The 23711-nt window shown below is 50.2% G+C and overlaps 2 protein-coding genes across 2 annotated transcripts in view; one reads left to right on the forward strand and one right to left on the reverse strand.

The window, feature by feature from the left end:
- Positions 1-16736, forward strand: part of CAMKK2 (calcium/calmodulin dependent protein kinase kinase 2) — a 75032-nt gene extending 58296 nt beyond the window's left edge. Inside the window, exon 17 of the mRNA XM_058424750.1 lies at positions 16506-16736. Within this exon, the coding sequence (XP_058280733.1) occupies positions 16506-16607 (102 nt within the window). The 3' untranslated portion in view covers positions 16608-16736. The remainder of the gene's footprint in view (positions 1-16505) is intronic.
- Positions 1969-23711, reverse strand: P2RX4 (purinergic receptor P2X 4). Its single transcript, XM_032168496.2, has 12 exons — positions 23492-23711; positions 16775-16922; positions 12059-12130; positions 11876-11948; positions 11034-11130; positions 7776-7856; positions 7523-7664; positions 7290-7426; positions 4461-4554; positions 4292-4357; positions 3884-3979; positions 1969-3452 (listed from the first exon to the last, which is right to left on the reverse strand). Exons 1-12 carry the CDS (start codon positions 23623-23625, stop codon positions 3426-3428), a joined length of 1167 nt encoding a protein of 388 aa, XP_032024387.1. The 5' UTR covers positions 23626-23711; the 3' UTR covers positions 1969-3425.

The following is a 23711-nucleotide window of genomic DNA, read 5'->3' on the forward strand; positions in this document are numbered from 1 at the left end:
TAGTGTGCCACATGATACTTTACCCCACGAGGTAGGGATTAACCCCGTTTTATGGATCATCATCTGTGAGGCGAGGCTCCAAAAAGTTAAGTCAGTCAGTTGTCCAAGGGTTAGAATTTGCCAGCAAAACCCTTCTGGTTTTCTTTTTTGAGGCAGGGTCTCGTTCTGTCACCCAGGCTGGAGTGCAGTGGCAGTCTCGGCTCACTGCAACCTCCACCTCTCGGGCTTAAGTGATCCATCCACTTTGGGTTCCAAAGTAGCTGGGACCACAGGGGCCCACCACTACAGCAGCCCCCACACCCAGATAATTCTTAAATTTTTTATAGAGACAGAATCTCACTATATTGCCCAGGCCTGGTCTCAAACTCCTGGACTCAAGCAGTCCTCCCACCTCAGCCTCCTGAGTTGCTGGGACTACAGATGTGCACCACCATGCCTGACTAATTTTTAAATTATTTGTAGGGATGAGGTCTCACTATATGTTGTCCAGGCTGGTCTCAAACTCTTGGACCAAGTAATCCTCTTGCCTCAGCCTCCCGAAGTGCTGGGATGACAGGCGCGTGTCGCCACACCCAGCCTCCTGCTGGTGTTCGTGGCATCTAGAAACACACCCACCCCTCACCCCAACACTGACTTGCTTTCACATTTGCTTTAGAAAAGAGGAGGCTAAACAGCATCTCCCCCACTTCAGAGACAGCCAGTGACCATCACTCCTTGACGAGCAAGATCATAAACACACCCGTTGCCCTTAAGTCTGTTTTGTGCTGCTGTTATGGGACCTAAGACTGGGTAATTTATAAAGAACGAAAATTGATTTCTCACATTTCTGGAGGCCAGAAGTTCCAGATCAAGGTGCTGGCAGGTTTGGTATCTGGTGAGGGCTGCTCTCTGCTTCCAAGAGGGTGCTTTGGTGCTGCATCCTTTGGAGGGAGGAACACTTGTCCTCACATGGCAGACAGTGGCAAGGCAGACAGGGGATGATCTCCCTCTCTAGCCCTCGTATAGGGCACCGACCCCATTCATGAGGGCAGCGCAATCCTGACTCAGTCACCTCCCCAAGGCTTCGCCTCCCAATAAGGTTGCATTGGGGGTTAAGTTTCCAACATGTGAATTTTGGTAGACACATTCAGCCCATATCACCATTCCTAAACATTCTAGCTTCATTTGACCCATGTGCCTAAGCAAGCACTTTTTATTTTTTCAGACAGGGTCTCACTTTGGTGCCCAGGCTGGAGTACAGTGGCACCATCATAGCTCACTGCAGCCTCAACCTCCTGGGCTCAAGTGATCCTCCGGCTTCAGCCACCCAAGTAGCTGGAACTACAGATGTACACCACCACACCCGGCTAATTTAATTTTTTGTAGAGATAGGGTCTCACCATGTTGACCGGGCTGGTCTTGAATGCCTATGCTTAAATGATCCACCTTGGCCTCCCAAAGTCCTGGGATTATAGGCAACAAGCATTTTTTTTTTTAAAAGGCAGCATGAGCCAGAGCTTCAATAAAGGGAGTTGGTAAACTTTTTTTTTTTTTTTTTTCCAAAAGCAAGAAAAACCCAGGTTGGCCATTTATCCAGCAGAAGCGGAATAAGGATTCCCCTCAGTACTTGGAAGTGAATTCATGGCAGAGGCGAAGGGCAGACTGCTTCCTCTAGGGGAATTCTGAATACCTGATGGAGAATTCAGCTGGTGTGTGGCCGGGTGTGCTGGCTCACGCCTGTAATCCCAGCACTTTGGGAGGCTGAGGCGGTGGATCATGAGGTCAGGAGTTCGAGACCAGCCTGGCCAACATGGTGAACCTCTGTCTCACTAAAAATACAAAAATTAGCTGGGTGTGGTGGCAGATGCCTGTAATCCCAGCTACTTGGGAGGCTGAGGTAGGAGAATTGCTTGAACCCGGGAGGCAGAGGTTGCAGTGAGCCGAGATCATGCCACTGCACTCCAGCCTGGGCAATAGGGCAAGACTCTGTCTCAAAAACAAAAAAACACAAACATTTAGTTGGTGTGAAGTTGCAGCTGGAAATAGCTTCATCACATTTCGAACCTGTGCGGAGCTAGGTATGCGTGCTGCTGCTTTTGGTTGGAGACTTTTGGGAAGCAAATGGGGAGGGGAGAGGAAGCCACTTCCATGTTACCAAAAATTGTGTTACCCACAGCATAGAATTGTAATTTTATGTCAAAATGGAAGCACAGGTAAGATGTCACTAGAGAAAAAGTGTCCTGTGAACTGTATAGGAAGACAAGCCAATGACAGAAATTATTAGGCTTTAAAAAGTAGGCGGCTGGGTGCAGTGGCTCATGCCTGTAATCCCAGCACTATGGGAGGCTGAGGTAGGAGGATCGCTTAAACCCAGGAGGTGGAGGCTGCAGTGAGCAGTGATCGCACCACTGCACTCCAGCCTGGGTAATAAAAATAAATAGGCCAGGTGTGGTGGTGCACCCCTGTAATCCAATCACTTTGAGAGGCTGAGGCGGGTGGATCATTTGAGGTCAGGAGTTCGAGACCAGCCTGGCTGGCCAATATGGTGAAACCCCGTCTCTACTAAAAATACAAAAATTAGCCGGGCATGGTGGCACGCGCCTGTAATCCCAGCTACTCGGCAGGCTGAGGCAGGAGAATCGCTTGAACCCGGGAGGTGGAGGTTGCAATGAGCCGATATTGCACCACTGCACTCCAGCCTGGGTGACAGTGAGACTCTGCCTCAAAAATAAATAAATAAAGAAGTAGGGGAAAATGTGCATAAGTGCCAGAAATAGACCATCCCATGGACCTTTTCTGAGCACAGTGAGCCGGACAAGTGGATTTACTGGTTGTCTTAAAAGGGTAGGAAGGAAAGTTCTAGCACATGCTACGAGACAACAGACAGGGATTAAGAAAATCACGCTTTAATGTCTGGTCCTCGATCACCTTAGCAGAGCGCTTCTCTGAGGAGAAATGCCAGCTCTGCCTCATGGCTGCAGTGAATGGTCGGGGGAAGCCTGCAGCCCAGGCCTGCTACAAGTCTAGTGACTGCAGCCAGGCGGCCTCCCCTGCCGCATGAAGTGCTTGAACAGAGCCGCCGTGCCTCAGAGGACTGGGCCTGTCCTGGAGACAGCTGGAGACAGGAGGCTTCTGAGCAAAGCCAGCTCCAGCCCTGAAGGCCACAGCAGTGCCACTGCCTCGGGCCCGTGCTCCCTCGACAACCCCAGGTTGCGGGAATAACAGAGTTGACCCAGCCAAGAACAAACTGGTGACCTCCTGGGCCCAGTGGGCAAACAGATCCTGCACACAACACACAGGAGCTGCTGGGGAACCCTGAGTGCTTGTGGAGTGGAGACTCAATCAGATTCCAGAAATTTCTCTGGGGTGATATGGCAGCCATTTCTCCCTCCTCCTCCTCTCTGTTCTTCGATGGGGCCGTGGAGAGCCCAGGCGTGGGGTAGGCCTCACTGGTCCAGCTCACTAGCAAGACCCTGCAGAGAAGGACACAAGCAGATCAAGGTGCCCCCGGGACCCCTTGCGGCAGGCAGGAGGGAGGTGCGCGCCCGGGAATTCACCGCCAGGGGTTCTCAAGTTGGTCCCAGGCCTGGAACCCAACGCTTCCTGTTCGGCAAGGTGAACTGAAGTCGTGTGTGCACACAGGCGTTCTCAGAGCATGCACTATCATCACCAACCTGAGATGTCGCTCATTGAAACGAGGCTGGGTTTAAAGAGTCAATCTAGTACAGGGGCTTAGGGATGGCGCAGCTGCTGAGAGTGGCGAGACTGCCTGGGTTAATGGGGGACACCACGCCACACTGGTGCCAGCCTCTGCAGAAGGGCCTCCCCAGACGGGCCCACACCGAGGGCTCCCACACCCGGGAGATGAGAGGTCTGTGCCTGCTGGGGGCCAGGAGGGGCCTACCTGCTCGTAATCTTCCACATATTTATATTTCTTCTCCCGATAGTAGAGTCTTTTCTTCGTGCAGTAGAGGACTATGATGTCACACAGCACGGTCGCCTGAATTTAGCACAGGGTGAGAGTAAGCCAGGATGCTTGCAGCCCATCTTATTCTTTGCATGCCCCTTCCTGAGAAGCCTGGAATCTTTACCGGAATGGAAAGGCACTCCCATCTCTTGGGAGAAGGCTGGGACCCGAGGGGGGTAGTCTTGGCGAAGGGAAGGTGGGAGGAGGGCTGGGGGCCAAGGGAAAGAAGGTGGGAGGGTCAAGCCTAGAAACTCATCTGAGGTCTAGGGCCCAGGGCCAGGACCAGGACCCCAGCCCAAGGTCTCACCTCACCGTGAGGGTGAAGGCAGGGCCTAAACCACTCACCATGCCTAACAGCGCCAGGCCAGAGCCGATGTTGATCATAGTGGGGATGATGTCAAATTTCCCTGCCTGCCAAGACAGAGAAAAAGAAAAAAAGTGTTTCTGCAGGGGCAGGGAGAGGCCCCTTGTCCCTGCAGGGAGTGACGGAGGGGAGCCAGTGGCGGCGAGCTACCTTCCCAAACACGATGATATCGAAGCGGATGCCATAGGCCTTGATGAGCGTGCGCTGCTCGTTGCCAGCCAGGTCTCTGTAGTACTTGGCAAACCTGAGGGGAAAGAGGATGGATCGGGGAGATGGCTAGGGCAGGACCTTGGGCCCTGTGAGAGGATGTTAGAGTGGAGCTGGCACAGGCGAATGGTCCACTCTGCCGGCTGAACGGTTGCTGGAGCGGCTCGGGGCCTCTCCTGGCTGAGGCAGGCTGTGCAAGCAGGAGGATGCGGGGCCCACGAGGTGGAGGGGCACAGGGAGACCTCCTCCTCCAGCACCGCCGTCCTCTCCTGAACCTGAACAGTTTGCTGTCAACATCCCACCTGGTACATCTTGCCTGCCTCCCTCAAGGGACCCTGGCCTCCAACATCCAACAGTAAGACTGTGACCAGCCAGCATTGCAGGAGGGGACTAAGCCAGCCCCAAACACAGCATCAGTGCAGGGCCTTTTTTTTTTTTTTTTTGAGATGGTCTCCCTCTGTTGCCAGGCTGGAGTGTAGGGGCATCAATCTTGGCTCGCTGCAACCTCCACCTCCCGGGTTCAAGCAATTCTCCTGCCTCAGCCTCCCGAGTAGCTGGGACTACAGGTGCACACCACCACACCCAGCTAATTTTTGGATTTTTTAGTAGAGACGGGGTTTCACCAAGTTGGCCAGGATGGTCTCAATCTCTCGACCCAGGGCTTTTTTATTTTTTTATTTTTTCAAAGAAACATTGATTCTGTGCACGCAGTCTTCAAGAACAACAACAAAAAGAACCACTGATTCGTCACGCAGATAGATGAACGAAACGTCGTCTGTCAACACAACAGAATATTATTTGGCCATAAAAAGAGACGAGGTACTGACACAGGCTACAACATGGATGAAGCTTGAAAACATCAGGCTAAGGGGAAGGAGCCAGACGCAAAAGGCCACATATATATATATATATGAGAGAGAGAGAGAGAGAGAGAGAGAGAGCGAGAGTGCACATGCGTGAGCAGGGGATGGATGGTTGGTGAAGAACCATCAAGACATACCATCTGCTGCCCCGTGTTCTCCAGGGACCCACCAGGAGCCTCGGCCCACACCCTAGCTCCATGCTCTATCTGGCCCACAACTTCCATGCCATGGGTCAGGCCTGGGAGACTTAGGCAGGACCTGGTGCTGCCTGAGGTTGGGGGATAGGCGTCCTGAGGTCTTTCTGTTTTAGGGCTCTGACCTAAGCTTGAGGTTTCCACAAGAAGTGTGTGACAGTAAGAGATGGAATAACACAAATCTAACTGCTAGAAAAGAAAAATTCAAATAGCTGCTTTACTCAGTGAGCCAGAAGTTTCAAAAGGACAGCAGATCCTACAATTACAGAGGTCTTAGGATCCCGTATGGATCGGATTCCACACGTCACCACTAGGGGGAGGCAAGTGCAGCCCAAAGCACCGCTGAACGCGCCCAGGAGCGTCCTTGCAGGGCCTCTTCCCCCCCGCCCCCCCAGACGAAGACTTGCTTTGTCGCCCAGGCTGGAGTGCAGCAGCGCCATCTCGGCTCACTGCAACCTCTGCCTCCCTGGCTCAAGCGATTCTCCTGCCTCAGCCTCCCAAGCAGCTGGGATTACAGGCATGCGCCACCATGCCCTGCTAATTTTTGTATTTTTTTTTTAGTAGAGACGGGCTTTCGCCATGCTGGCCAGGCTGGTCTTGAACTCCTGACATCAGGTGATCTGCCCGCCTTGGCCTCCCAAAGTGCTAGGATTACAGGCGTGAGTCACTGTGCCTGGCCTGGAGGGCCTATTTTTTAAGGAGTGTGAAAAATGCAACAAAGGGTACATGGAAATGTACCTGGCTACAGATTCTGCTGCCTCGAGGAAGTGGCAATAAGACCCCATCATGAGATCATCAGCTGTAGTGGGTTGAACAGTGTGTCCCCAAAAATTTACATTTACCTGAAGCCTGGGAGTGTGACCTTATTTGGAAATAGGATCTTGGCAGACGTAATTTGTTAAGATGAGGCATACTAGAGTAGGGTGGACCCTAAATTCAGTAACTGATGTCCTTACAAGAAGAAAAGACATAGAGACACAGGGCAGAAGGCCTCATGACGGCAGAGGCAGAGACTTGAGTTATGCGTCCACAAACCAAGGAATGCCATGGGCTACCAGAAGCCAGGAGAGACAAGTAAGGACTCTCTCCAGAGCCTTCAGAGCGCGCACGGCCCTGCTGATGCCTGGATTTTAGGTTGTGGCCTCCAGAACTGCGGCAGAATCAAGTCCTGTGGTTGCACGCCACTGTTTGTGGGACTTGCTTACACCTGCCCCAGGACACCGAGATGACAGCATTTGCAGCAGGGAACCCAGCAAGGCCTTTCAGGGGCCTCAATCCTGTGTCCCCTGCACTCTGGAGATTCTGGCACTGGTTCAACCTTCGAGAAACCAATTCCTGCGCCAGGCCCCAGAGGCCTTTGGACTGGAGGATCACGAGATCATCCGCTCCTCGAGACAGTGAATGGAGGTCATGGCTGAGCCTGGCGCCGGAAAGCTCGAGCCCCCAGCCTCTCCTGGCTGCTCTAAGAACCATCTCAACACGTTTCTTGCGGTGGGAAAGGGCAAGGAGGGGTCTCGGGGGCCGGGATGGCCCCGGAGCAGGACACTACTAAGGGCCTTTTACCAGCATGGCCTTCCCGCCGCCTTGGACGGGGGACCGGCAGCCTGCCCATGGGGTGCTGCCTGAGTGCTGGTCTTCAGTGGGCGGCCCACTGGCGCGTACCCAGCCACCAGCACCCCCCACAACATGAGCGAGGGGCCCAAGCTCACGCCCACCTGAAATTGTAGCCAGGAGACACGTTGTGCTCGACGTCCCGTGTATCCAGGCGGCGGAAGGAGTACCTGGGCAAGCAGTGGGAGGCGGCTCTGTCCAGGTTGCAGTCCCAGTTGACCTGGATGCCCATGATGCCTCCCTGGGGGTGAGCAGCAGAGACACGGCAAGGCTTTCCTCAGCGCCTGGCACGAGACGCCTCCAGGGCCGGGTCAGGAGAGCCAGGGCCCGCACCCACCTCCACAGCCATGTCCTGGAAGCTGTGTCCTGCGTTCTCCACTATTTTGCCAAGATGGAATATGGGGCAGAAGGGATCTGTTTTAGCATCATAAATGCACGACTTGAGGTAAGTAGTGGTGATGTTGGGAAGGATATTCCTCCTAAAGTCGAGAGGAAGCAGGAAATCAGAGCGACAAAAACCTCAGAGAAGAGGGAAGAGCCGTAAGTTTCTCCAATACCCTGGTGAACTCACACACCTGGCCACCACTTACTTGCTGAAGTTAAATTTGGGATACCAGATGTTGTTCTTAACCAAAAGAGTGAAGTTTTCTGCAGCCTTTAAAAAAGCAGGTCTGAAAAACAATGATAACATTACTGTTAATAAAATACAAATATATACAAATACTTACATACCCATGTGCTATATATATATATATATATATATATATATATATAAATATAAAATATGTATAGTGTGTATGTGTACATATATATTTTATTTATTTATTTTTTTGAGATGGAGTCACTCTGTCACCCAGGCTTGAGTGCAATGGCACGATCTCAGCTCACTGCAACCTCAGCCTCCCGGGTTCAGGCAATTCTCCTGCCTCAGCCTCCTGTGTAGCTGGGATTACAGGCGTGTGCCACTATGCCTGGTTAACTTTTTGTGTATTTTTAGTAGAGACGGGGTTCCACCATGTTGATCAGGCTGGTCTCCAACTCCTGGCCTCAAGTGATCTGCCTGCTTCAGCCTCCCAAAGTGCTGAGATTACAGGCATGAGCTACCACGCCCAGCCTATGTATATTTTTGAGACAGGGTCTTGCTCTGTTGCCCAGGCTGGAGTAAATTGCATGAACACGGCTTCTTGTAGCCTCCACCTCCCAGGCTCAAGGGATTCTCCCACCTCAGCCTCTCAAGTAGCTGGAAATATAGGCATGCATCACCATGCCTGGCTAATTAAATTTTTTTTTTTTTTTTTTGTAGAGACAAAGTCTTGCTACATTGCCCAGGCTGGCCTGGAACTCCTGACCTCAAGCGATCCTCCCACCTCCGCCTCTCTGTGCTGGACTACAGGAGTGGGCCACCATGTTCAGCCCCTATGTAATATTTTTAAAAACATATACACACATCTTACAATGCCATTTTGTCAAGAAGATGAAACATGTCTAGCATTTTCTACTCCCTTCTGCATACACACTCTTCTTCTCTTCCAAGAGAAGACACTGAGCCAAGCCTTCCAGATTCTTCCTCTCATGGAAGAGCAGGCCCTCTCCCCCAAGGCAGTGAAAACTGAATTGCTAACCAGGGAGGGGAATGGTGGCCTCACAGTAGGCCAGGCTTTGGGGCCTCAGGTGTTCTCCAGGGAAAGAATGAAGGCTGGGCAGATCCGGTTTTACAAGTCAAAGCGAAAGTAAATTTGCCTACAGGCTGGATCCTGATCTGTCTGAAAAGTGCACAAAGCACCTGCCAGCAGGTGCGCCCGCCTCTTGTCAGAAGTGCCACGTCAGCTCCTGGCTGACAATACAAGTTGAATCTGTCCCCAAGGGGACTCCATTTCTTTGGTGAATTTCTCCTGGAGAATCTGGCACTGTACGGCTAACTCTTCTGTGGGGGATGTTCCCCTGATCCAGGTGGGATCTTTGGAATGACAACGTCAACAGTCTTCCCAGCCCTGAGACAGGAGCAAGGCCAGTGATAGGGCCGCACTCTGAGGAGAGCTGAGCCTGTCATTGCTGCTGTCAGAGAAAGGCTGGGACCAAGGAGCTTCTCTCAGGTTTTTTTTTTTGAGATGGAGTCTTGCTCCTGTTGCTCAGGCTGGATTGCAATGCCGTGATCTCGGCTCACTGCAACCTCTGGGTTCAAGTGATTCTCCTACCTCAGCCTCCCGAGTAGCTGGGGTTACAGGCATGCACCACCATGACTGGCTAATTTTTTCATATTTTTAGTAGAGATGGGGTTTCACCATGTTGGCCAGGCTGGTCTCGAACACCTGACCTCAGGTGATCCACCCACCTCGGTCTCCCAAAGTGCTGGGATTACAGGCATCGGCCACCATGCCTGGACTTCTCTCAGGTTTTCAAAGTCCCCACTCCCTCAAGAGGGATGGCTTACAACAGGGGTGTTCAAGTTTTTGTCATTTCCTATACCATAACACCCACACACACACACCTGTGTACCTCATATGTAATACTTTAAGATCAACTCACCTTTTTAGAGAAATTGAGATGAAATTCACATAACATAAAATTAACCATTTTAAACTGGACAATTCTGTGGCATTTAGTACATTCGTAATGTTGTGCAATCATCACCTCTATCTAGTTCCAAAACGTTTTATTTTTTGTTTTGTTTTTGAGACAGAGTCTTATTCTGTCACCCAGGCTGGAGCACAGTGGCATGATCTCGGCTCACTGCAACTTCCATCTCCCAGGTTCAAGCAATTCTCGTGCCTCAGCTTCCTGAGTAGTGGGATTACAGGGGCGCACCACCACGCCTGGCTAATTTTTATATTTTTAGTAGAATCTCCAGGGACAGCTGGAAAGGGAGACTCAGCCTTGGGGGCTGTAAGTGCAGCGCTGCCTCCTGGGCTATGCTGTGGGTCCTGTGAGTGAAGCTGGCATGGAGGGACGCAGAGCCAGGAGGGGAGACTAGGGTGTTGTCCTTTATCCCTCATTCTGTCGCCCAGGCAGGAGTGCAGTGGCCTCTGTTGCCCAGGAGGGAGTGCAGTGGCACTATCTCAGCTCAGCAACCTCTGCCTCCCAGGTTCAAGAGATTCTTCTGCCTCAGCGTGGCACAAGATTCTCATGGCCACGCTGGATCTTTTTGGTTAGCCGAACAATACACTGTCCCCCGCTGTGCATGCATATGTGTGTGTGTGTGTGTGTGTGTGTGTGCGCGTGTATGTGTGTGTGTGTGTGTGTGTACATGTGCTTAAGGCACTGAGAACTGTTTCCTGTCAGTTATTTGCAACTGACAGAGTCCTAACATACAAGGAGGTCACCTGCACCCTTCTCGTGAGTGACAGACACTTGTGGCCCACCTTGCCACTGATGGTCGCTGCCTTGTGGTTGAGAGCAGCCATCCTAGGGCAGCCTGACTCCACACAGACACCAGAAACACACAGGTGTAACTCCTTGACCACCTCTGCTCAAGGCTGACACCCAGAGTTGAAGGTGCTTCCGGCTGGGTGTGGTGGCTTCCGGCTGGGTGTGGTGGCTCCCGCCTGTAATCCCAGCACTTTGGGAGGCCAAGGCAGGTGGATCACTTGAGGTCAGGAGTTGGAGACCAGCTTGGCCAACATGGCAAAACCCCGTCTCTACTAAAAATACAAAAAATTAGCTGGGCGTGGTGGCGGGCGCCTGTAATCCCAGCTACTCGGGAGGCTGAGGCACAGAAAATCGCTTGAACCCAGGAGGCGGAGGTTGTGGTGAGCCAAGATCGCACCACTGCACTCCAGCCTGGGGTACAGAGTGAAACTGTGTCTCAAAAAAAAAAAAAAAAGCACTTCCTTCCCTAGGGCTGGACTCACTGTGGCACGCGTGTGTCATCCTCCACCGGGCACCAGGCTGCCACCTCACACGTCTTGACGGACCGGTCGAAAGGTACACATCTGCCTGTTGAGACTCCTACAAGCACAAGGAGGGGTCCCACGTCCACAGGGGTCTCCTATTTTCTACCTTTTTGGAGTAGAGAGTGAGAGTCCCATCCAGCCTCCCACGTGCCAGTCTTGAGCTGTGCAAATCTGGGATTTAGACAGTGTCAGTGTCCAGGAGTTCCAATCGGCACCTGTGTGCTGGCCACATCTCAGCTAGGGTGATGCCAAGCTAAAGAATGGGACAAGAGACCAGGCACGGTGGCTCATGCCTGTAATCCTAGCACTTTGGGAGGCTGAGGCGGGTGGATCACGAGGTCAGGAGTTCGAGACCAGCCTGGCCAACATGGTAAAACCCCATCTCTACCAAAAATACAAAAATTAGTTGGGCGTGGTGGCGCATGCCTGTAATCCCAGCTACTCAGGAGGTTGAGGCAGGAGAATTGCTTGAACCCGGGAGGTGGAGGTTGCAGTGAGCCGAGATCACGCCACTGCACTCCAGCTTGGGCGACAGAGCGAGACTCTGGCTCAAAAAAAAAAAAACAAAACCAAAAAACCAAAAACCAAAAAACAAAACTGAGAGTAGGGCAAGAGCTGGGATGGTTTGTGGGGCTCCAATGACAGCAGTGAATGTAGAGAGGGTTCCAGGACCCCAACCTTGACACCTGGCTCATCCAGGGTCACGTGAAGGAATTGGGAGGATTTCTCTATCAGAGAGGCTCCACAGTGGGGGCGATCTGCTCAGGGGCTGCCCTCCCCAGGAGGCCGCAAGCTCGTACCGTTGCTGTGGGTGCCAGCAGAGCCGGCAGTACAGCTGGTATCTGATTCACACACAGTGGTCTCATCTGGAATCTGGAAAAAGAAGGAGTGAAAACAAGGTCCACGTGGTCAGGCCCCACACACAGGTGGACAGGCGTGGAGAGGGGTGTGGGGCCTGGAGCTCTTCCCGGGGGGCCTCCTACCTCGGGGCACAGGCCCTGGGTCTGGTTCATGGTGAGGATCACGTTGGTCATGACGAAGACGGAGTTTTCCTCCTGCAGAGGGGAGAGAGCACGGGCAAGTCACGCTCAGAGGACTCATGGAGAGCCAAGAAAGACAGACGCTGACTGAAGAGGACAACTCAAACACTGACCGCATGGTCTCCAGCTCTCTCCCATCAAAGTTTATAACCTAATGGAAAATGGCGACTCAAACAAGTCCTTGTACATAAATGTTCAGAGCAACACTTTTCACAAGAGCCAAAAGGTGGAAACAGGTCAGGCGCGGTGGCTGAAGCCTGTAATCCCAGCACTTTGGGAGGCTGAGGCGGGCGGATCACGAGGTCAGGAGTTCAAGACCAGCCTGGTTAACACAGTGAAACCCCGTCTCTACTAAAAATACAAAAATTAGCCAGGCGTGGTGGCGGGCGCCTGTAGTCCCAGCTACTTGGGAGGCTGAGGCAGGACAATTGCTTGAACCCAGGAGTCAGAGGTTGCAGTGAGCCGAGATCACACCACTGCACTCCAGCCTGGATGACACAATGAGACTCTGTCTCAAAAAAAAAAAAAAAAAAGGTGGAAACAGCCCAAATGTCTGTCCTAGTCTAGTCACACAATGGAATGTGATTCAGCCATGAATGAAAAGGAATGAAGGGGCCAGGCACGGTGGCTCACACCTGTAATCCCAGCACTTTGGGAGGCTGAGGCAGGCGGATCACCTGAGGTCAAGAATTCCAGATCAGCCTGGCCAACATGGTGAAACTTCGTCTCTACTACACACACACACACACACACACACACACACACACGGAGCCGGGTGTGGTGGCAGGCACCTGTAATCCCAGCTACTCAGGAGGCTGAGCCAGGAGAATCACTGGAACCCGGGAGGCAGAGGTTGCAGTGAGCCAAGATCACGCCAGTGCACTCCAGCTTGGGTGACGAAGTGAGACTTCATCTCAACAAATAAAATAATAAAATAAAGGAATAAACCACTGACACAGGCTACAACATGGATGAACCCCAAAAACATGATGCTGAGTGAAAGAAGCCAGACACAAAGGCCACACAGGACACGATTACATTGATGTGAAATTTCCAGAACAGTCAAGTCCGTAGAGACAAAGCACTTAGGGGTTGCCAGGGAGTGAGAGAAGTGGGGAATGGGGAGTGGTTGTGTAACATACGAGGCTTCCCTTTGGGGTGATGGAAATGTTTTGAACTAGATAGAGGTGATGCTTGCATAACACTGAATGCACTAAATGTGCTGAATTTTTCATTTTAAAATGGTTAATTTCTTTCTTATTTACTTATTTATTTATTTATTTGAGATGGAGCCTTGCTCTGTCGCCCAGGCTGCAGGGCAGTGTCATGATCTTGGCTCACTGCAATCTCCGCCTCCTGGGTTCAAGCGATTCTCTAGCCTCACCCTTCTGAGTAGCTGGGACTACAGGTGTACACCACCACACCTGGCTAATTTTTGTATTTTTAGTAGAGATAGGGTTTCACCATGTTGGCTAGGCTGGTCTCCAACTCCTGGCCTCAAGTGATCTACCTGCCTCAGCCTCCCAAAGTGCTGGGATTACAAGCATGAGCCACTGTGCCTGACTTAAAGTGGTTAATTTCTGTAAGTGAATTTGACTGCAGTTAAAAAAGGGGGGGGGTCTGCAAACTGAAACAATGGTTTCTCAGTCAAACTTGACTTATTGAGGGAAAGAGCCAACAAGTGCTAAAAACATTCCCTGCCAACCAGATGATCTCAGAGGAATAAAAACATGAGGCCTCATGGGGCTCAAATCTGGCTGGTTTTCTTTCCTAACTGAAATTATAAATAAAACATTCTAGAGAAGACTCGGTCAGGGTCAGCAAGTGACATTTCTCTTTGAGAAGGTTCTGTTTCCTCCTTATACGTATAAAGGTGCCAAATAATTGATTTGGAGTTTCTGGAAAGCAATTTGCTAGGGATGAGACTGAAAAATTGCTGATAATGACCTCCTCATATAAGGAATAAAAGGCAAAGACCCCAAAAGATTCTAGTTGGATCCTCCTCTCATTGGGGGCTGGTATCCATCTATCTAATCTAATCTATCTATTATCTGTCTGTCTGTCTCTCTATCTAATCTATCCTATATCTATCATCTGTTTTCTATTGATCTATTATCTATCACCTATCTAATCTATCCTATCATCTATCTGTCATCTATCCTATCTATTCCTTTTCTTCCTTTTCTCTTCTCTCTTTTCTTTCTTTTTCTTTCTCCTATCATTTATCTATATCTATCTATCTATCTGTCTATCTATCTATCTATCCATCCATCCATCCATCCATCCATCCATCCATCTATCCATCCATCTATCCACCACCCATCCAATCAAGATGGGGTCTCACTATATTGCCCAGGCTGGTCTTGAACTCCTGAGCTCAAGTGATCCTCCTGCCTTGGCCTCCAAAAGTGCTGGGACTACAGGCGTAAGCCACCGTGCCTGGCTGGGCCCAGGCATTTTAAAAGGAGATGCCCAAAGCTTTCAGCATTTCATACTGCTGAGAAGAACGGTCAGTAGTGGGAGCCATCTTGAGGATCAGGGCAACTCAGAAACCAACCAGTCTGTAGACATCCCCAACCCCACGTCTGACAAGTGATGGAAGCTCTAGGAACAGCTGGCATCCTCCAAAGGCCTAGGGCAAACGATGTTGGGAGACAAGGAGAAGGCCACAGGAGCAGGCGTGAGGACGTGGCATGAGCTGCAGCCTCTCTCCCGCCACGCTGTCATGTTCCCAGGTGTTCAATGTACAAACACACTCCGCGTTTGGTGTTAGAGAAGGCCGCTCCTACGACTCTCCTGAGTTATACTTGGAGCAATCCAGTATGGTCTACTTTTTGTTTCCTATCTCTCCTTCTTTCTCTCTCTTTTAGAGTTGGGGTCTTGCTCTGTTGCCCTAGCTGGAGTGCAGTGGCGTGATCACAGTTCACTTCAGCCTCAAACTCCTGGGCTCAAGCGATCCTTCTGCCTTGGCCTCCAAAAGTGTTGAGATTACAGGCATGAACCACCACATCTGGTCTGTTTCCTATCTCTTATCTACTTCAAATTAAGGGGAATTTCAATCTGGAGATGAGCCAAGGGGCTGCCAATAGATGACTGTGTTCCATCTACGAGGAACACAGATGTTGTGAAAGCTCATGAGGAAAGCCCTGGGGAACTTACACAGTCCCTGCCCAGATCCACCGAAGGCTGAGTTGGGGGTGCTCCTTTCCACCAAAGGACAAAAGTGGGGCTTGTGCCCTTCCTCATCCGTCCAGTAAACACACCGAGCATGACATTCCCAGAGCTCACCGGGACAAGGCTATGCCTGCACAGGAGGCAGCTGTCTCTCTGCTGAGACAGGTGCATGCTAACAGGACTGCCCCCTCCAGCCAACTACAAATCCCCTGTTCCACTTGATCTTTTTTTTTTTTTTTTTTTTTTTTTTTGAGACGGAGTCTTTCTCTGTCACCAGGCTGGAGTGCAGTGGCACCATCTTGGCTCACTACAACCTCCGCCTCCCAGGTTCAAGAGATTCTCCTGCCTCAGCCTCCCTAGTAGCTAGGACTACAGGCGCCGACCACCACACCCCGCTAATTTTTGTATTTTTAGTAGACAAGGTTTCACTGTGTTAGCCAGGATGGTCTCAATCTCTTGACCTCGTGATACACCTGCCTCGGCCTCCCAAAGTGCTGGGATTACAGGCATGAGCCACGGCACCCAGTCCTTCCACTTGACATTTATGGCTCAATAGCTTGGTCTCCTCTCTGGACACCCCAAAAGACCCTTCTCTTGAGAAGGCAGGGGGAAGAACACACCTGAAGAAAGAGTTTCTGAAGTCCTTGTTTTCCCTGGCAAGAGCTGTGAGCCAAGAGTTGGCAGCTTATCTATACTGGTCACCCTCGGTCCCTTAGCACATAGGCCATCTGGAGGGCTATGTTAGGGTTTGACTGTGTGGTGCAGAGCTGTTACCAGGACTAAAGAGTCAATGTTTAACTTGGAGCTTTGCAGATTAACAGCCTGAAGACTAGTATGCAGCAGTAAACAATGTCTTCCCTTCCCTTTGTTCCCGATGGAGTCCTGTGCTGCTGTCTGTGTTTCCTTCTTGTTTGGGTTTTGGTCTGTTTTTCTTTTTCTCTGTCTCTCTTTTTTTTTTTTTTTTTATAGAGACGGGGTTTCACCACATTGCCCAGGCTGGTCTCGAACTCCTAGGCTCAAGGGATCTGCCTGCCTCAGCCTCCCAAAGTGCTGGGATTACAGGTGTGAGCCACCGTGCCCAGCCTAAAGTTTTTACACTGTCTGAAAAGATTTACCTTGTGGATTTGGGACAATAACACAAACCCAAATGTGGAAAGGTGATATTTCCACTTGAATTTTTATCAGGATTTAAGACATTTGTTTTCTCATCTTTCAGGGCCTGAGACAGACCGAGATGTCTACCTGGAAGGCTTCCTGTCTTTCAGCCTGTCATGCTTTCAGGCTGAGGAACCACAGCTGCCTGGATACACTCTGTTAGATCCTAAGCTGAAAAGAGATCTGGCTGCACCGTTTTCTTGGACTAAAACAATCATTCTGGGCATCGGCGATGTCAGGACTTAGGCCACGTCAATCATTAATCAAGTGTGCAAAGTCAGTAAAGAGCAAGGTGTCAGTGTTAGACAGAAGACACAGTGGGAGACACACCTGAGCTGGTATCACATAATCTGCCACATCCCAGATCCGGAATCCAAGTTTAGAAGTGTTGGTCACAGCCACGCCCTTGACCTTGGTGGTAACGGAGCTGACCACGGAGTCAGTTTCCTGGTAGCCCTTTTCCCACACAAACACCCACCTATAAAATAAAACAGGCCTCTTAAATTGCCATTAGGATTCAATGGATTTGAATTGATGGGGAAGCTTCTGCTGGCCAGTGGTGGGAAGTCCGGTGTTGACTAATTACATGACTTTCTACAAGCTACGTACCTTCCAGGGGGCTCCATTTCCACTTCTGCCAAATGGGGATGGTAGCACCTAAACCACAGGAGGGTTTGTGGGAAATAAATGAGGTGGTGCAGGTAAAGCACTCAGCACACTGATGGCACAGAGAAAACACTCGATGAATACTGTCTTTATGACATTTGAGCACTTTCCTTTTTTTTTTTTGAGACGAAGTTTTGCTCTTGTTGCCCAAGCTGGAGAGCAATGGCGCGATCTCGGCTCACTGCAACCTCCGCCTCCTGAGTTTAGGCAATTATCTTGCCTCAGCCTTCCAAGTAGCTGGGATTACAGGCATGTGCCACCATGCCTGGCTAATTTTGTATTTTTAGTAGAGACGGGGTTTCACCATGTTGGCCAGGCTGATCTCGAACTCCTGACCTCAAGTGATCTGCCCACCTCGACCTCCCAAAGTGCCAGGATTACAGGCATGAGCTACCGCACCTGGCCCTTTGAGCACTTTCAATGCCTGTGACCTATGGGAATCACCAAGGGATAATACAAATTATAATAGTTACCACTGGAGTGTTTATAGGCACCAGGCACTGATCTAAGCTCTTTATATGTATTAACTCATTTAATCCTGACCACCTTATGAGACAGGTATCATTATTATTATTTCCGTTTTACAGAGGAGGAAATGGAAACACAGAGAGGTTAAGTCACTTGCCCAAGGTCACACAGCTAGTGAGTGGCAGAGTCAGGATTTGAACTCAAGCCAGAAGCATCTGAAGCCTCTTCTCTCACCCACTATGCTCTACTCTAAGCTTGTCCAGCCCACAGCACACAGGCCACATGTGGCCCAGGATGGCTTTGAATGAGGCCCAACACAAATTCGTAAACTTTCTTAAAACGTTGAGTTTTTTTTTGTGATTAAAAAAAATTTGTTTTTTAGCTCATCAGCTATTGTTAGTGTTAGCATATTTTATGTGTGGCCCAAGATAATTATTCTTCTTCCAACGTGGCCCAGGAAAGCCAAAAGATTGGACACCCCTAGGCTCCTCTTTCTAAAAAAGAGAATTCTACCTTTTAAGGAACTTTTAAGAGTAGTTTCTTACTTTTCCCCCAAGAATTCTGGTCACATATATGGTTCTCTCCTCTGAAGTGGGACTATGACTACCAGTTTGAACAATTAAAAATCCAAAGGGGCTGGGTACAGTGGCTCACGCCTGTAATCCCAGAACTTTGCGAGGTCAAGGGGGGAAGATCATTTGTGCCCAAGAGCTCGAGACAAGCCTGGGCAACATAGGGATCCCTACAAAAAATAAAAAATTAGCTGGGCATGGTCAGTTTTGATTATAGCAAGATGGACAAAAGCAAAGCATTTACTGCTTTAAAGATTCTCATGACTGAGATAGTGAATACGTCATAAGGAATCCTACAGAGCTGTGCTGTCCAATAAAAATTCCAGCTACTTGGGAGGCTGAGGTAGGAGGATCACTTGAGCCTGGGAGACAGAGGCTGCAGTGAGCTGTGATGCCACCGCACTCCAGCCTGGGCGACAGGGCAAGGCTCTGTCTCAAAAACAAAAAACAAAAAACCATCTACAGGCATTAGCTGATAGGGGTTAGGACAGACTGGAGGCAGCAGGTCTTGGTTCATGGCTCAGCTCCACCATTCACGAGGCATAACTTTGGCCAAGGTGCTTAACCTCATTGTGCCTCAGTTTTTCCCATCTATAATCTGGGAATGATAGTAGAACTTCACAGGATTCTTGTGAGGGTAAATGAATTAATGTATGTCAAATGCTTACAACAATGTTTGTAAGTCATCGTTGGTCACGGAGCAAGTACTGACACCATGGAAATTGGCCAGTACTACAAATCAGAACCCCTCCCCTTCGAACTGCTGTTAAACATCTACTAGAGACTATCAGTGTTGTTATTTATAGAATCAGGAAATGCTAGGTTTCTCCTTCTTCTAAGTCCTAGATGCTGAGACTTCAGAAATTCACTGATTTTGTTGAGGTCAAGAGTCTAAGACCAGCCTGGCCAACATTGTGAAACCCCGTCTCTACTAAAAATACAAAAAATTAGCTGGGTGTGGTGGTGGGTGCCTGTAGTCCCAGATACTTGGGAGGCTGAGGCAGGAGAATCACTTGAACCCGGGAGGTGGAGATTGCAGTGGGCTGAGATCATGCCACTGCACTCCAGCCTGGGCAAGAGTGAGACTCTGTCCCCCTGCCAAAAAAGAAAAGAAATTAATGGTTTTGGTTACTTATGAGTGTGTGTGATCAAGCAGTCTCCAAGTTCATTGCCCAGCCTAGAGATGGGCTTTCCCCCGATGGTCTTTTCCCCTGACAAGTCCAGGGCTTCTAGGAATTCAGCTGCAGTGTAAGCTTCCATTTAATTCCAGTCTGACACACAAAAGCTTGGGGCAGGAAGACTGATGTACTCATCAAGTACAGTGAGTTGCTTAATTTAGAGACACAGGGTTTCATGCCACTCATTATCATGTGATTATTTCCTCATCATATGATTGTTAACAGACTTAGATGAGAATTGCATGTTCGGTCTCTTTTTGAGGAAGTGTTGCTGTAGGAGACCACAATTTCACCAAGATGAGTTGGATCAAAAAGTTAAAGAGATGAGGTTAAAAAAAAAAGAGCCTTAATTCAGGTCCTGAGTCAGTTTTGATTATAGCAAGATGGACAAAAGCAAAGCATTTACTGCTTTAAAGATTCTCATGACCGAGACAGTGAACATGTCATAAGGAATCCTACAGAGCTGTGCTGTCCAATAAAAACATAATGCAAGCCACTTTTTTTTTTTTTTTTTTTTGAGACAGGCTCTCGCTCTGCTGCCCAGGCTGAAGTGCAGTGGCACAATCTCGGCTCACTGCAACCTCCACCTCCCAGGCTACAGCAATCCTCCCACCTCAGCCTCCCAAGCAGCTGGGTCTACAGGTATGCGCCACTATGCCAAGCTAATTTTTTGTATTTTTGGTAGAGATGGGGTTTCACTATGTTGCCCAGGCTGGTCTCAAAATTCCTAAGCTCAAGGGATCCACCTGCCTCAGCCTCCCAAACTATTGGGATTACAGGCATGAGCTACCACAGGGCAAGACCCTGTAATTTAAAAGTTTCTAGCAGTCATGTCAAAAAGTAAAAAGAAATAGAAAGGGCCGGGCACGTTGGCTCATGCCTGTAATCCTAGCACTTTGGGAGGCCGAGGCAGACAGATTGCTAGAGCTCAGGAGTTCGAGACCAGCCTGGGCAACATGGAAACCTCATGATTGTAGAGATGAGATTTCTCATCTCTACAAACAAACAAACAAACAAAAACACAATAATTAGCCAGTCATGGTGGTGTGCACCTGTAGGCCCATAATTCCAGAGGCTGAGATGGTAGAATCACTTGAGCCTGGGAGGCAGAGGTTGCAGTGCATTGCACTCCAGTCTGGGTGACAAAGCAAGACGCCGTTTAAAAAGAAAAAAAGAAAAGAAAAGAGACAGGAAAAATTAATTGTAATGATATATTCTGTGTAACCCAATATATCCAAAATATTTTAACATGTCATCAATAAAAAATGTATTCATGTGATAGTGGTACTCTTTGTTTTTTTTGAGACAGTGTCTTGCTCTGTTGCCCAGGCTGGAGTGTGGTGGTGTGATCACAGCTCTCTGTGGCCTCAACCTCCCAGGCTCAAGCAGTCCTTCTGCCTCAACCTCCCAAATAGGTAGGCCTATAGGTGTGTGCCACCATGCCAGGCTAATTTTTGTATTTTTTTGTAGAGGCAAGTTCTTGCTATGTTGCCCAGGTTTGTCTCAAACTCTTGAGCTCAAGCGATCTTCCCACCTCAGCCTCCCAAAGTACTGTGATTTCAGGCATGAGCCACTGTGCCCAGCCTCTTTTTCTGTACTATGTCTTTGAAATCCAGTGTGTATTTTATGGTTATAGCACATCTCAGTTTAGAGTAGGAAGAGTTAAAGTGTTCAACAGGTACAAGTTACTAGTGGCTACTATACAGTGTAACACCACTATGGATATTTTCTACAGTCGTAATTTTACAGGTACCCTAAGGTAGATGTGCACTGATCCTCCCACTAGCAGCAAACGCCAAAAGCAAAAAGCTGCAGGGGAGCTCCTGCCCCCAAATGCTTCAGGTCCAACCAGGGATGTGAGTTCAGTTAACTGGCTAAAAAAAAAAAAAAAAAATATATATATATATATATATATATATATATTTTGAGGGATTTTTTTTTTGTCGAATCTCGGCTCACTGCAACCTCTGCCTCCTGGATTCAAACGATTCTCCTGCCTCAGCCTCCCACGTAGCTGGGACTACAGGCATCAGCCACTAGGCCTGGCTAATTTTTTGTACTTTTAGTAGAGATGGGGTTTCACCATGTTGGCCAGGCTGGTCTCGAACTCCTGACCTCAGGTGATCCACCCTCCTCAGCCTCCCAAAGTGCTGGGATTATAGCCATGAGCCACGGTGCTCGGCGAAAAAAAAAAAAAAAAAGTCTTTTTTTTGCACACCTCCATCAGTACAATTTACCATTTTAACCTTTATTTTTCTCTTACAGATGGGGTCTCGCTATGTTGTCCAGGCTGGTCTTGTGTCCAGGCTGGTCTTGAGCTCCTGGCCTCAAGCAATCCTCCCACCTTGGCCTCCCAAGGCACTGGGACTACAGGTGTGAACCAATGAGTCCAAATCTGGGTGTGGGCCAGGTGGTTCTGATGTTGAGTCTGCACCTGGAAAGCCATCCTCTTGAATACTGTCTGTATCTACTGCTGCTGCTGACAGATATTGGAAGCCAAACCTGCTTGGGCTTCCCTTGGGCACTGTTAAGATTCCAAACCTCACCCCAAAGAGGGGGAGATTTGTTACTTTTAAACAATTCCTCAGATGAGTCTTCCATGATCAGGTAAACTTGGGAAACACAGTTCATTGGTTCCAAAATGTTGCTGAACATCAGAATCACCTGGGCAGCTGATCATACTCTACAGCAATTAAATCAGAAGGTCTGGGGATGCGTCTGGGTGCGGTGGCTCACGCCCGTAATCCCAGCACTCTGGGAGGCCAAGGCGGGTGGATCACCTGAGGCCAGGAGTTTGAGACCAGCCTGGTCAACATGGTGAAACCCTGTCCCTACTAAAAATACAAAAATTAGCCGGGCATGGTGGTGGGTGCCTGTAATTCCAGCTACTCAGGAGGCTGAGGCAGGAGAATCGCTTGAACCAGGGAGGTGGAGGTTGCAGCGAGCCAAGATTGCACCACTGCACTCCAGCCTGGGCGACAGAGGGAGACTCCATCAAAAAAATAAAAAAGGGTCTGGGGATGGGAGCCAAAGATTCCCAGATGGTTCCAATGTGCAGTTTGGGGACCACTGCACTAGGCAATAAGTGTCAGCCCAGCAGCTGTAGACACCAGAACACCCCAGGTAAGCCTTTAAAGTGGCCCCAGGTGGCAAGGTAATTCTCATCTTCTCTCTCGGGTTGTATTCAATTGTAACAAGTGCCAGCCCGGTGCGGGGTCTCACGCCTGTAATCCCAGCACTTTGGGAGGCTGAGGTGGGCGGATCACCTGAGGTCAGTTCAAGACCGGCCTGAAACCCTGTCTTTACTAAAAAATACAAAAATTGGCCGGGCGTGGTGGCGGGCGCCTGTAATCCCAGCCACTCGGGAGACTGAGACAGGAGAATTGCTTGAACCCGGGAGGCAGAGGTTGCAGTGAGCCGAGATCATGCCTTTGCACTCCAGCCTGGGCGACAAGAGAGAAACTCCGTCTCAAAAAAAAAAAAAAAGTAACAGGTGCCTTCAAGTACAATGGCACATTCAGCGAGGCCTGAGGGCGGCAGGGCATCTCTAGCCTAAGGGGGCAGCATGGGGAATGACTGACTAGGCTAGGGCAGGTACCACAAAAAGCTCCACAACCCCACAAAACAAAGGAAGCAAACTTTAAACACTCTTGAAGACTGACCTCGTTACTACCACATAGTGACACCGCATAGTGATCAAAAGAAATGACCAGAAGCCACCGACCCATAAGGAACCAAGTGGAAATTCCAAGCTTTGGTTTTGTCAGCAAATCAGCAAGATGGGAAGTGGACCCCAGGCACGCGCCACCAGGCCCGGCTGATTTTTAATTTTTTGCAGAGAAGGGGTCCCACGATGTTGCCCAAACTGGTTTCGAACTCCTGGGCTCAGGCGATGGTCCCACCTCGGGCTCCCAAAGTGCTGGGATTACAGGCGTGCGCCACCGCGCCCGGCCCAGGCTGTGGCTTTAAAACAGCAGCAAGCAGCCTCCCGCCCCCGGGGCCCCGGCGCGGCGGCTGGGGCCCAGGGAAGGTGTCACCGCCTCGGCTCGCCGCTCCCGGACTCGCCCAGGTGACCGAGGCCGGGATGAGCCGCCGCACGGCGCGGACCCGAGGGTAGCAAACGCCGCGCCCCCTCCGCGTCCCCCGCGCGGCCCCGTGCTCACCCGATGACGTAGGCCAGGATGAGCAGCTGCACGGCGCGGTTCATGAGCCCCACTTTGCGGCTGCGGATGAGCACGATGCGCGGCGTGTCGTACTCGAACAGGAAGGCCGCCAGCGCGGCGCAGCAGCCAGCCATGGCCGCGCCGCCCGCTCCGCGTCTCCTAGCCGGTCTGGGTCCCAGTCCCCTCTCGGAGCCCCGCCCAGTCCGCCCGGCCTGCTCGC

Source organism: Hylobates moloch, unplaced genomic scaffold (assembly GCF_009828535.3).
Source record: "Hylobates moloch isolate HMO894 unplaced genomic scaffold, HMol_V3 SCAFFOLD_12, whole genome shotgun sequence".
Lineage (NCBI taxonomy): Eukaryota > Metazoa > Chordata > Mammalia > Primates > Hylobatidae > Hylobates > Hylobates moloch.